Source organism: Gamsiella multidivaricata (genome assembly GCF_025024155.1).
Source record: "Gamsiella multidivaricata strain RSA 2152 chromosome Unknown BC939scaffold_1, whole genome shotgun sequence".
NCBI classification, from domain to species: domain Eukaryota; kingdom Fungi; phylum Mortierellomycota; class Mortierellomycetes; order Mortierellales; family Mortierellaceae; genus Gamsiella; species Gamsiella multidivaricata.
This window is the reverse complement of record NW_026251709.1, coordinates 445,912-457,805: the sequence shown is the minus strand read 5'-3', so window position 1 is coordinate 457,805 and position 11,894 is coordinate 445,912. Positions and strand designations below refer to the sequence as shown.

Here is an 11,894-nt window from a genome sequence, read left to right as displayed (position 1 = left end):
TTTGAAGTCCAGAAGAGCAGTCCTAGGTACTAGCTGAGCCACTCGAACCTGCTTGCTTTCCTTCAGGCACCGACCAACAACAAGAGACCCCTTCTCTCCTTTTCCCTATTTACCTCATCCTTCCCCAAACATAATCATCACTCCACAAGCACATCGAACATTACGACCATGATGCGTGGAGACACAAAGTACTACGATACCCTTGGCGTCTCACCCGACGCTTCCGATGCTGACATCAAGAAGGTAAACCACCGAGATCCGAATCGTACTACACTACCTCGTCATATAGCATACTAAAGACCTTATTACCGTGGCTTCCTCTTAGGCGTACAGAAAGTTGGCGATGCAGTATCATCCCGACAAGAACCCCGATGCTGGAGACAAGTTCAAAGAGATCAGGTAACAACAAACGACTCTACTTTGCAATTTCTGTATTCACTTCGTATACAGCCTTGCGTGGATGTTTTTGAACTAGCTTTCGTTATCAAACCATTCATGCTTATTCGCAATCTTTTTTTCCTTCTCCTTTCGTCCTTCTTCGTCTCTAGCCACGCATACGAGACATTGAGTGACCCTGAGAGCCGAGAGACGTACGATCGTTATGGTGAAGACGGTCCAAGCGGTGGGTTCGGCTTTGGAGGCGGCATGTCGCAAGAGGAGATGTTTGCCCAAATGTTTGGGGGCGGTGGATTCTTTGGCATGGATGATGGGTTCGGAGGAGGCCCTGGTGGCAGTCGTCGCCCCAGGTCTCGACGTGGAGAGGATATTTCGCACAACTTGAATGTTACACTCGAGGATTTATATAACGGCAAGACTACCAAGTTGTCCTTGGAGAAAAATGTCATCTGTGGGCTTTGTCACGGGTAAGGAAGATGACGAAAGTTTCTCTTGGATCCTTTGTCCTTATTCCAAACCGTGAGACCTATGGGACTGAATCGACGATTCTTTGTTTATCTCGAATGGTTCTGTAGAAAGGGAGGCAAGGCCGGTGCGGTCAAGAAGTGCACGACTTGCGAGGGTCGTGGCGTGAAAATGGTTGTCCGTCAGATCGGCCCTGGTATGATGCAGCAAATGCAGGTTACCTGCAACACATGTAAGTCTTCCTGCCTTTTTTTTTTTTTTTTTTTTTTTTTTGCGTGTGTGTGTTGTTAGGACTAGTGCTAGTAAAAATTACCATCTAACTCATTTATTCTTACGCCCTCTTCAAATAGGTGATGGAGAAGGCCAGACGATACGTGAGAAGGATAGGTGCAAAAAGTGCAAGGGCAACAAGGTTGTCAACGAGAAGAAAGTCATGGAAATCTTTATCGAGAAAGGCATGCGTCATGGCGAAAAGATCCCCATGAAGGGCGAAGCCGATCAACAGCCAGGTGTCGACACTGGAGATGTCATCTTGGTCCTCAACCAGAAGACCCATGCGCTCTTTGAACGTAGCGGTGCAGATCTGTCGTGTAAGATCACCATCTCGCTGGTCGAGGCCCTGTGCGGATTTTCCAAGATTTTGCTTACGCATCTGGATGGACGCGGAATTCATGTGGAGCAACCTGCAGGAAGTGTTATCAAGCCAGGCGAGGTCAAGAAGATCAGCGGAGAGGGTATGCCGCACTTCAAGAGGCCGATCGATAAAGGCGATCTGTACATCACCTTCGAGGTTGAGTTCCCTAAGGACGGGTGGGCGACCGCTGCAAGCTTGAAGGTATTGTTTTTGACAGGTCATTGCGGTGTTTATATGTTGCAGTCGCTTCCTAAATATTCAGGTTTTAACCATCATCCGTTTCTCGATCTTTGTCACGACGATTAGTCGCTCGAGACATTGCTTCCTAACCGTGGGCCCGCTCCAATGGAGCCCGAGCTGGTCGATCATTGCACACTTGAAGAAGGAGACATGGAGGACTATGGCGCCCAGACGCATACCGGCAATGCGTACGACTCTGACGACGACGATGATGCCCATGGACACGGGGGACCAGGTGTTCAATGCGCCCAGTCTTAATATGGAGGAAGAAGAGTCGCATTTTTTGGCCTCATTTTTCACAGTGTATCATAGAAATGAACAGCACAATAGAGCATCACAATGTATCCCGTTCAGCTCGACTTTTACAAATGTATATTACTTGACAGCTACCAAAGCTGTAGTCTTCTGTGTGTCTATCGCATTGAATAACTTAGGAACTTGGCCCCTGTCAAGTCCTCTAATGCTGCCATCCTGCTGGCTGTGTTAGCGTTTCCACTGCTGGATCCTGAGCCATCTGCCACACTTAAGTTGAGTTTCTCAAACAGCTTATCGATCTTGGACGTCTTGAAATCCACGCGCATCTGAAGATACGGGTATAAACTCTTGAAATCGACCTTGGCAAGGTATCCTTCGTTGAGGACAGAGGGCAAAATTTCTGGCTTGACCAAGAACACATTACCGAGCTGGCGTAACATCTCAAACCGCTCGTTAAGTGATGGAATGTTCCATGCCTTCACGGACTCTTGGTACTTCGCAATATCCCTAGAGAAAAATCAAAGGAGCAACTTGGTTAGAGCTGCTGATGCGTGAGCCGTCACCAGGGGCCAAGGAAAAGAGGCATCACTTACTTCGTGAGCAGGACTCCTCCTACCGGACTGATCGAAAACTTTTTGAAGTGCTCCAGAAGCATCCTATAACGAATACAAATCGGACGATGAGCATTTCTTGAGTCTCATACGTGTCTCGATCCGGTGCGCAATAGTTTTTAAACATACCCATGGAAGGCGATGCCAATCTCTGTGCAAAACATTTCGATATTCTTGCCATCAAAGTACTTGCGGATCATATCATACATCCGCCTCAAGAACTCGCAGCAGTCCATGCAAGGTTTTGTCGCCAGTCCTGTCAAGTCAATCTCGTCGTCCTTGGGCTTGAAATCAGTACGACGCTGGCGGCTCAGACAGGTTTCCAACCAGGCCAGGATCACATCGATTTCTTTTTGTATCGTGGCATTCGCCTTAAACTCTACATTAGCCATCAGCTTGTTCTTCTGAATGACTGTCTCGCGGTACACTTGCGGTGAGGGCACCGTAAGTGGTAGCTATTTGGAAAAAACAAAGAAATTTGATGAATAACAGCCATAGGTTGGTAGTATGGGAGCAATATCATAAAACGAAGGTAACGATGCACTTACAATAGTGGTTTGGAAATGCATCTGAAGCAAATGAACAATGCCGCTCACAAGCTTGACGCGCTTCATGGGCCTCATATCGGGAGGAAACTTGGGATCCATTGCTGATAAGTCTTCCAGTGCCGAGTCCAGTGCAGCATCAATGTAACGCATGCCGATATAGTCATTCAGCAGCTGAAACAGCACTGCTGTGTTTTTTGGCCTATATGATATTCAAGGTAAACCGATAGAGCGTTAACACCCACTGTACGATAAAAGGCGACACATATTTTTGTTCCGTGATAATAGAAGTCTTACCTTCCGGATACAGGCAGCAATCCCACACTCCTGACAACACTTTCTGCGTGGATTTTGAGCAGCTTGATAACAACTTCTACCGAGAGATTACCGTCGTCGTCCGAGACTTGCATGTTCTGGTATTTTTCGGGATTCTTGACGGTAGCAAAGTTCTCTTGGACCACAGGTGGAAGTGATTGGCGATTGTTGGAAGAGTCAATGATCTGGTTGAACGTGCGGGTGATGATAGCCCTGAATTTGTTGCCGCCTCGGCGTTGAAGCTAGTGCGGCGGAGAATGAAGGATAGGTTAAAAGCTTATCCCTACCATTGTCTAAGCATCAAGTGGCGCTGAAGCAAATTATATCTTGCAAAAGTCTACCTGGTATGCTGTGAACTTGGCAAGCATAGAGTCATAAATTTCACAGAGCGACTGTAACTCCTTTTCCTGGTATCGGTCACTCTCGAGGTAGGGGACAAAAAGATCGTCGAGGCAGCGATCCAGAGTTTGTGCAAGTGGCTGTGTAGTGACGGAGACGTTGGATCCCTTGACATTAGTGTTGACGCCGACCTTTAAGGTATCCTCGCATTTTTTCAAGTCCTCGACTAGCAAGACGGTTTGCTCGTGAATGGATGAAAGGGTCCTGAGATAGGCGAGCGTCGATTTTGCTTGTGCTCTTTCCAAGAGTGTCTCGATGAATTGTTGAATCTATTGAGCACAAAATACTCTAGGTTAGAAGATGAGACCCCAGTGAGTAATATTGGTTGTACGACTCAATGGCTGACATCCTACCGATTGGCCAAAAACCCGCTGGATAAAGACTTGAAACACTGCTGCGGGGTTTGGGAAGACCATCGAAATAATCTCTGCTTCTTGCTCAACCGTTGTGCGAATGTCGTCGTATAGTTTGATCAAGCCTGCGTCAATTGGTGGGATGGCCGCCACTGGATTTGCGAGGTTCTCTCTATGGTTAAAATGGTAAATTAACATGCGGACTAAATTGTATGTCCATGTAGAACGCTGACAGATACAGAAAGACCAAGAACTTACTGGTCTGGGCCTTCCACAGGCGTACTTTCATTGACTTTGGAATGCAACATGAAGAAATCGTGCTGATTGACGTAAATTTGTACGCAGGAATGTCCACCATTGAATTCTAGCAACGCCTTGGCACAATGCTAAAAAATGGTGCAAAGAAGATAAGAAGTCTTAGTCAGCTACATGCTCCAATCTCCGGTATCGTCTAGTAACTGCTGTGCCCAGCGGCCTGTGTGCCCTTACCGCCATGACCTTGGGATCCGCATGTCTGTATGCTTTGTCGAAGGAGGACAACATGTCGGTCTCAAACTGTTCCCTGAACTTTTCAATCCCTTCTCGCGCCACCTGTGTGTCGGGCAGGTCTACTTCCTTGGCGAGAATAGCAAGCTGTCTAAGAATCCTTGCTGCCTCAATCTGCCCATCAAGTCCCTGCTGAGTCATGAGCGATTCCAGAGTCGGACACCGTCCTTCGTTGAACTGCATAAAGTACTCCATTAGCTTTTTTGATAGAACCGCTCTCGCTCTTTGACTATCAGCCGTTTCCAGTTTTTCACCTAGGTAAGTTAAGACAAATAGTGAGCAAGTTGAGCTGAGTGTCAGCGTTCATTTCCATCTGAGTACCACACGTATGCGATTGCCATTGCCGTACCGATACGGATTGCTGTGCTTCCAACTTCGCTAATACGAGACTCTAGACTCTCCAAACTTGATTGAACATCCTATGGTTCCAGTAAAAGCTATGTTAGATCGCTCATATTGCAGCCATAGTCCATATTAGTAAACCTACTTATCATTTGACATGGCATACATCAAAACCAAGGCCTAATTCCTTGACTTGCTTCTTGAACGCCAACTCTTCCTTTTGTGTCTCTCGCTCTAATTCGATTGTGTGCTTCTGCATCTTGCTCGCCAGCTTCTCAAGCTCCTCCAGCGAGCTCTCGAAAGTGCGGATAAACGGCTTTGGGTCGAATGTATTGGAGTTTTCTTTGATGCGCGTGGCGATAATTCCGCTCGACAGCTTCTCGATAAACGCCTTTGAGCTGAACGTGCCCTACCGTTTACATGGATATTTAATGTCAATATGAGAATGACCAAAGACCACACGCTATTCCGGTGCTGCAATCATCGCTGCTTTGAGTCCCAGTTCGCCATCAATTACTTGGAATGACTCTACGCGAAGCGTCGCTTTCAGGTCCGGGTTCAGCTCGTAAGGTCGAGGCATTCGTGGTGGCGCCATGGCTGTTTAGTATTGTTCCCCAGCGATGGTATATGGACTTATCCTTGAGTCGATGGCGAAACGTTGATGATGCAAGGGAAGGATGACCGCGGTGGGAGATACCTCCAAAACTAGTCACGTGTAGATGAGGCCAAGTCTACACCACCATCTTCCTCACTCTTCCACCAGCTCAAACTTCGCCCACATATACGACATGTCTGACTACGGAAGCTACGGCAGCGGTTCTATGGTGCGTTGCAATATCGTCTGGCACTGGTACCGACTCTAGTGCCTTCGGATCACAAACAATTGCATTCACAGAATCGAACAACGGAAGGAGGATTAACATACAGGCCATTTGACAATAGGACGCCAAGAAGCAGCAGGTCATGGATCAGGTTCGCAGCGAACTCGCGCTCGCCAATGCCCAAGAGCTGATCAACGTATGTGCGGTCACTATTACCATGAATGTCCAGAGCTCTGCCTCGATGACCTTCTCAACGGTTTGCTCCAATTGACTTCTCTCTTCCGTAATTCCTGACGGTCTGCATCTTTATTGCGCTGTATGCTGGATGATATAGAAAATCAATGAGAAGTGCTTCGCCAGATGTGTTCCTAAGCCAGGCTCTAGTCTGGATAGCGGTGAACAGGTCAGTCTCAATTGCTATCTGTTCTTGTCTGCTATGGGCTTCTCTAACCGCTACGAATGTTTCCTTTGCTCCCTGTATTTGAACTGAACGAACTGGACGATTACTTGGAAAACGTTTTTGATGATACGAACTCAAGGCTTGCGTCTCCAAGTGCATGGATCGGTACATGGAGGCATGGAACATCGTTTCACGAACATACATCGCACGCGTGCAACGCGAGTCGCAGAACATGGCTGGTGCCGGCGGATTTTGAGCGAGTATGCTCACTTCAACTCAAGATAGAAATACAAAGCAGATCTGTTGGATGCGAATAAATAGCCTTTTCTCTTCTTACATCAAAACTGAAGGCACTTCTTTGAGATCAATGACCAATAGTGTATGGCTCTCTTCACGAACGTCTTAATCGGCCCGGAACCTCTTTCGAGCGTACGAGCATATGTAGCCGGATTATAATTTCTTCAATGAAGCTCAATACAGCCCACATATCGCAATTGAACCTTGTTCCTTGTTCCCATCGTTCCGTCAGAGCCATGCTCACAATCATCCACGCTTTTCGTATCGGGCGTAGTGCACTAAAGCAATTGCTCTCGTATAAAGCTTGCGCCCAGGAAGTGAAATTAGTTCTGGAGTTGTGGTCCTCCCTTACTCCGGTAAACGGGGCGTGGGGCTGGTGCCTTTTTAGCCGTGGCTGCAGTGCTCTACATGCATGCATGGTCACCCGTCCCTCAGTCTTCGACTCAGTCTGCTACACCAGTAGCCCTTAGAGATATTCCGATCTAAATCTCCTCATTCCGTTGAGCGACGACGCATGTTACACCTTGCTCGAAATCCTTGTCATCCTGACCGTTCTTCCTTTTTTCCCGCACTTATTCATTCTGAAAAGATGCTCCTCGTACTCGGTGAGTCTACGTTTGCTTTGCATCATTGGGAACACAAGTCCATGACAACACTTCACGGCTACCACTTTCGCTACCACTAATACTAGACGAAGTTTTATTCTGTTCTGGGACACCTTTACCTTCCTTGTTTTTCTCTAGGCTTGAATGATTGTTTGCCATCATCGCGAATTTCGTCATAGAACCGGCTAGACCAGCGGAAGCTGTTGCTAAAGCAGCCTAAGCATATCAACACTCAAAACTTGGGAACGGACGTTTCCATTATCAACTACCATACGGATGTCAATGACATGACTATCGTTGTCAAATCCTTACGTAGTTGCACCAAACGACTGGTTGGCATGTACATGTAGCGCATCGGAACGAGGAAGAAAGTCCAATTGCAATTTAGCTTTGTTACCAGGGGCGATTGCACTTTGATAAAATAAATTGTGCTACTGGGAGTGGGCGTTATATGAGATAGCCTTCCCACTTTGGTGCATGTTATTTTTTCTACTACTTTCTTGTCTCGTTCAATCTTTCTTCCTTCGCCCTCTTTGTTTTCTTCCTCGTATTTGTTTGTCATCATCCCTCTCTTTTCTCATTCATCACTTTCTTTCTTTCATCTCATTTCCCTTTTCATATTCAGGGACACTCTTCTCCCCCGTACCTGAAACTTCCACCGCCTCACCTTCTCAGTCTCAGTCTCAGTCTCAGATTTTAATTTTCTACTTCGTCTTATTCACCTCACGCTGTGATCGACCACATCCCCCTCCTCACACATTTAACTGTAGTATCACCTCACTTATCCTTCTCCAAATCACCTCAGGACCACTTCTTCTTTTCTAGAGAGGAATTGAGAGTAGAGGAATAGGAACAAGTCTCCTGCATCTATTACCGGCTCTCATTCATTATGTCCAGTATCTACAATCCAGACTCTGCCATCAACGACAAGCAGCCTATTGCTCTGGCCATCAACTTGGGCACCAACGTTGCCCTGTCTCTCATCACTCTTGGCGCCTTTTGCTGGCTCAGACCCAGGAATGGAGGTAAAGTCCGCCCTTAGTCTGTGAGGGAAAGAGGCGGGAGGGAGAGAAACAGCCTAGTGTTTAAGTAGAGTGTGCCAAACCTGTCTAGTGTGGTCGTCTCGTTTATGTTCTACTCAATCCCCGATTAAACCTCCGTGCTTATGTGATTGACACCCTGTGATACATTTCCATCTACCACATAGTCATCTATGCCCGGAAATACAAGTCCTCACCACAAGAGTAAGCACCGTTTTACACAGCATCCGCGAGTACGGCTATCCCTTTTGTAAGCTGGTCGATCGATATTTTAACTGGAGTTCCCTATTCTCTTTTTTGCAGTAAACGCGCACCAAGACTAGAAGAGGGCTACTTTTCATGGATGCGGCCTGTCTGGAGCTGCCCGGATGAAGTACTAGTCGAGAAAATTGGACTCGATGCGGTGGTCTTTATCCGCTTTGTACGCATGTGTCGACAGATCTTCCTCGCTATGGCCGTCATCGGATGTGGTGCTCTGATCCCCATCAACATTATTTTCACATTACGAGCACAACGCAACATGCCTACAGACCAGGCCTCTACAGACAAGGTCTCTATGTTGACCATGGCCGGAATGAGCGACCTCAGGTGGCTCTGGGCCCATGTCGGAGGCGTTTGGGTCTTCAGCATGATCATGTACATTGCCATGTTACATAACTACAAGACCTTTCTCGGGTTCAGGATCCGATACTTTGAGAGCGAGGCATATCAGGAGGACGTGGCGTCCAGAACCATCATGCTCGCAGGATTGCCTTCGACTCTTCAGAACGACGATAAACTGCTCAAGTTCATGAACGACATGGGTCTCAGCGACAAGCCGGTGCAGGCGCTCGTAGGACGCAAGATTGAAAAGCTGCCGGAGCTGATGGACAAGCACAAAAAGATGGTCAAGGCGCTCGAGAAGGTCGTTGCCAAGTATTATGCCGGTGAGTCCTTGCTCTTTTACAGCTCGATCCAGGTTTATTGGAAGAGCGAACTAGGTACTAACGTTTCCTGCCCGTACACTTTTCTTCCCAGACCCCAACAGACTGCCCTCCAAGCGGCCGACGGTGAAGGTTGGCGGCTTCTGCGGATCGAAAAAGGTGGACGCTATCGACTATTATTCTCAGCAGATCGAGGAACTCACGGACCAGATCGAGATGACTCGCCACCAGGTCTCAAAGTCTCGGCCTACCAACTATGGATTCGTGTCATATGCAACCATCCACGCAGCCCATCGCGTTGCCAAGGAGCTGTCCAGCGCGACGACTTTGCGCAAGCGCTCAAAGATGATCGACCCTCCTGAGCTGTTCCTCTCGCCAATTCCCAAAGACATCATCTGGTTCAATGTCGCCAACCCGAAGCAGCTGCGCAAGACACGCAGGATCATCGTCAACACCGCATTCGTGGTATTTTCGCTCCTTTTCTTCATCCCGATGAGTTTCTTGTCCACCATCGCCAAGCTTGAGAGCATCGTCGGACTGATTCCAGCCTCCAAGTCCTACTTTGAGGAGCACACGTTCGTTGCCAGCTTGGTCCAATCACTGTTGCCTGTCCTGTTCATGGATGTCCTGTTTCTATTGATCCGTAAGCTGATTGTTTACCTGGCATGGTTCCAGGGCAACATCACCAAGTCCAGCACAGACAGATCGACTCTCGCAAAGTTCTACCTGTTTTTCACCCTCAACAACCTTATCGTTCTTGCTCTCGCTGGTACTATCGTCGGCTTCTTTGCCCAGATCAAGGCAACCCTCAGCAACTTCAGCCTCTCGGATGGAACCTGGCAGGACATCAAGAAATTCATTAGCGAGCATAACAACATTGTGGAGCTACTTTCCAAGAATGTAATTGACACCAGTTTGTTCTGGGTCAACTACATCTCTCTCCGCAACTTTGGAGCCCTGCTAGACCTCTTCCAGCTCGTCTCTCTTGTCCTCTACTGGTTCAAAACCACTCTCACCCCGCGCGAGAGCAAGGCCATGAATAAGCCTGATGTGTTCGACTTTCCTCTGTACTTTTCCGTCCATATGTTCCTTCTGACGGTTGCACTGCTCTACTCTGTGATCGCGCCCCTGGTGCTCTTCTTTGCGGTGGTTTATTTCTCACTCGCCTCACTCGTCTACAAGTACCAGCTCATGTACGTCTTCCGCACCAGGATCGAGACTGGAGGTCGTCTGTTCCGTGTGGTCTACAACCGCCTTCTCGCTGCGCTAGTCCTCTTTCAGATCGTCATGATCGGTGTCCTCAACCTCAAGGGCGCCCACACACACTCACTGGTGGTCGTGCCCCTGCCAATTGTAACCATACTCTTCAAGCTGTTCTTGTCCAGAAACTATGACCCCAAGATCGACTATTATGACTATGGCTCTGCTCGCAACGAGAGACATCTGTTCAAGGGCGGCAAAAACGGCAACCTACTGGTCATGAACTTTGAGAACCCAGTCCTCAGCTCCAAGGTCGTCTCTGTACTCGTTCCAGACGTAGCTACGAAGCTTCTGAGCAACAAGGTCTTGCATGGCAGCCGCAGTACCGGCCGCTCGAAAGAGGGAGGCCGTCGCCCTGGTCAGGGCAAGCAGCCAAGCCGCGGCAAATCGTCCCTCCATTCGCAGCGTGATAACCATGGCCATGACGGAAAGGAACAGGAGATGGAGAGCTTTGAAATGGAACATGTCAGGAAGGGATCCAAATCTAACAATCACTTCCAGGTGCTGGGAGCAGATCCTTACGATTCCAGTAGCCGTGCACAATCTCCACAGCAGAATCAACAATACCACTCACAGCATGTTCTGGGAACCGACGATCTCGTCGATGATTATTTCGATGATCAGAAGCAAAGTCTGACGAAGTCGGCTACGCAGCGCTATGACGACACGTACAGCATCAGTTCGCCCCCATCTCAGCAGCAGCAACCAGCACAAGGTCCTAAGGTATATGGCGCCCAGGATATGACCTCTTTCGTTGCTGGCCGCTACAGAGCCGACCGATCCGCAGATCCTTACAGTTACAGCCGCAGTGGCAGCAACAGTAACACCGGAAGCAATGCGGGAGGCGCAGGTTCAAAGCCTTCATATCTCGAGTTGGCAAAGATGCATCAAACGGATAGCTACAAGAGCACTGGAAAGGCAACTCAATATGAGGACAAAAAGGCGCTGCACTTGCCGCCGGTGAATTTCCCCAAGATGCAGAGTAGAAGCAGGAGTGGAAACCAACAGCAACATCATCAGGATCCGTTCCAAAATGGCAGCGATCATCATAGCCCTGAACACTCAACCCCGACAACGCCGACGACACCTCTTCCTCAGCAGGCGATTCAACACCAGCCTTCACCACGCGTTGGATACAAGGATTCGTCTGCCCTGCAATACACATCTACGTCACCTACGCAGGTGTCGAATGATTATGGTTCTGGGAAGTACGGATTTGACGGACCAAAATCGACGCATGGCCACAAGGCGATGGGCCGGACGCAGACTCAAGGGAGCATGAATTATTCCGGTCAGAGCAACAAATACTACAACAATGACAATCCGCAGCAGCACCAAAACCAGGATACTTATGTATAGATATTGCACCTTCGACGAGATCATTAGAATGGGAGCTGCTGGTGTTCAATAATAATAAATAGTATGTACTATAAGAATATGTCCGATA

The 11,894-nt window shown here is 48.2% G+C and overlaps 4 protein-coding genes across 4 annotated transcripts; 3 read left to right on the top strand and 1 right to left on the bottom strand.

The window, feature by feature from the left end:
* Positions 1-41: 41 nt before the first annotated feature.
* On the top strand, positions 42-2,086 carry BC939DRAFT_434017 (dnaJ-like protein subfamily A member 2). The gene is made up of 6 exons (XM_051553315.1): positions 42-243; positions 326-399; positions 549-863; positions 972-1,093; positions 1,212-1,696; positions 1,802-2,086. Exons 1-6 carry the CDS (start codon positions 169-171, stop codon positions 1,991-1,993), a joined length of 1,263 nt encoding a protein of 420 aa, XP_051417803.1. The 5' UTR covers positions 42-168; the 3' UTR covers positions 1,994-2,086.
* Positions 2,087-5,774, bottom strand: BC939DRAFT_434015 (exocyst complex protein). Its single transcript, XM_051553314.1, has 12 exons — positions 5,619-5,774; positions 5,268-5,510; positions 5,109-5,178; positions 4,703-5,013; positions 4,472-4,599; positions 4,214-4,385; positions 3,803-4,129; positions 3,444-3,703; positions 3,150-3,348; positions 2,731-3,056; positions 2,584-2,646; positions 2,087-2,497 (listed from the first exon to the last, which is right to left on the bottom strand). The coding sequence occupies exons 1-12, from the start codon at positions 5,694-5,696 to the stop codon at positions 2,149-2,151; spliced, it is 2,526 nt and encodes an 841-aa protein (XP_051417802.1). The 5' UTR covers positions 5,697-5,774; the 3' UTR covers positions 2,087-2,148.
* Positions 5,775-6,654, top strand: BC939DRAFT_434013 (Tim10/DDP family zinc finger-domain-containing protein). The gene is made up of 4 exons (XM_051553313.1): positions 5,775-5,925; positions 6,044-6,118; positions 6,257-6,325; positions 6,462-6,654. The coding sequence occupies exons 1-4, from the start codon at positions 5,821-5,823 to the stop codon at positions 6,576-6,578; spliced, it is 366 nt and encodes a 121-aa protein (XP_051417801.1). The 5' UTR covers positions 5,775-5,820; the 3' UTR covers positions 6,579-6,654.
* A 1,027-nt stretch (positions 6,655-7,681) lies between these two features.
* On the top strand, positions 7,682-11,872 carry BC939DRAFT_434002 (uncharacterized protein). Its single transcript, XM_051553312.1, has 4 exons — positions 7,682-8,249; positions 8,432-8,468; positions 8,568-9,190; positions 9,282-11,872. Exons 1-4 carry the CDS (start codon positions 8,114-8,116, stop codon positions 11,804-11,806), a joined length of 3,321 nt encoding a protein of 1,106 aa, XP_051417800.1. The 5' UTR covers positions 7,682-8,113; the 3' UTR covers positions 11,807-11,872.
* The last annotated feature ends 22 nt before the right edge of the window (positions 11,873-11,894 follow it).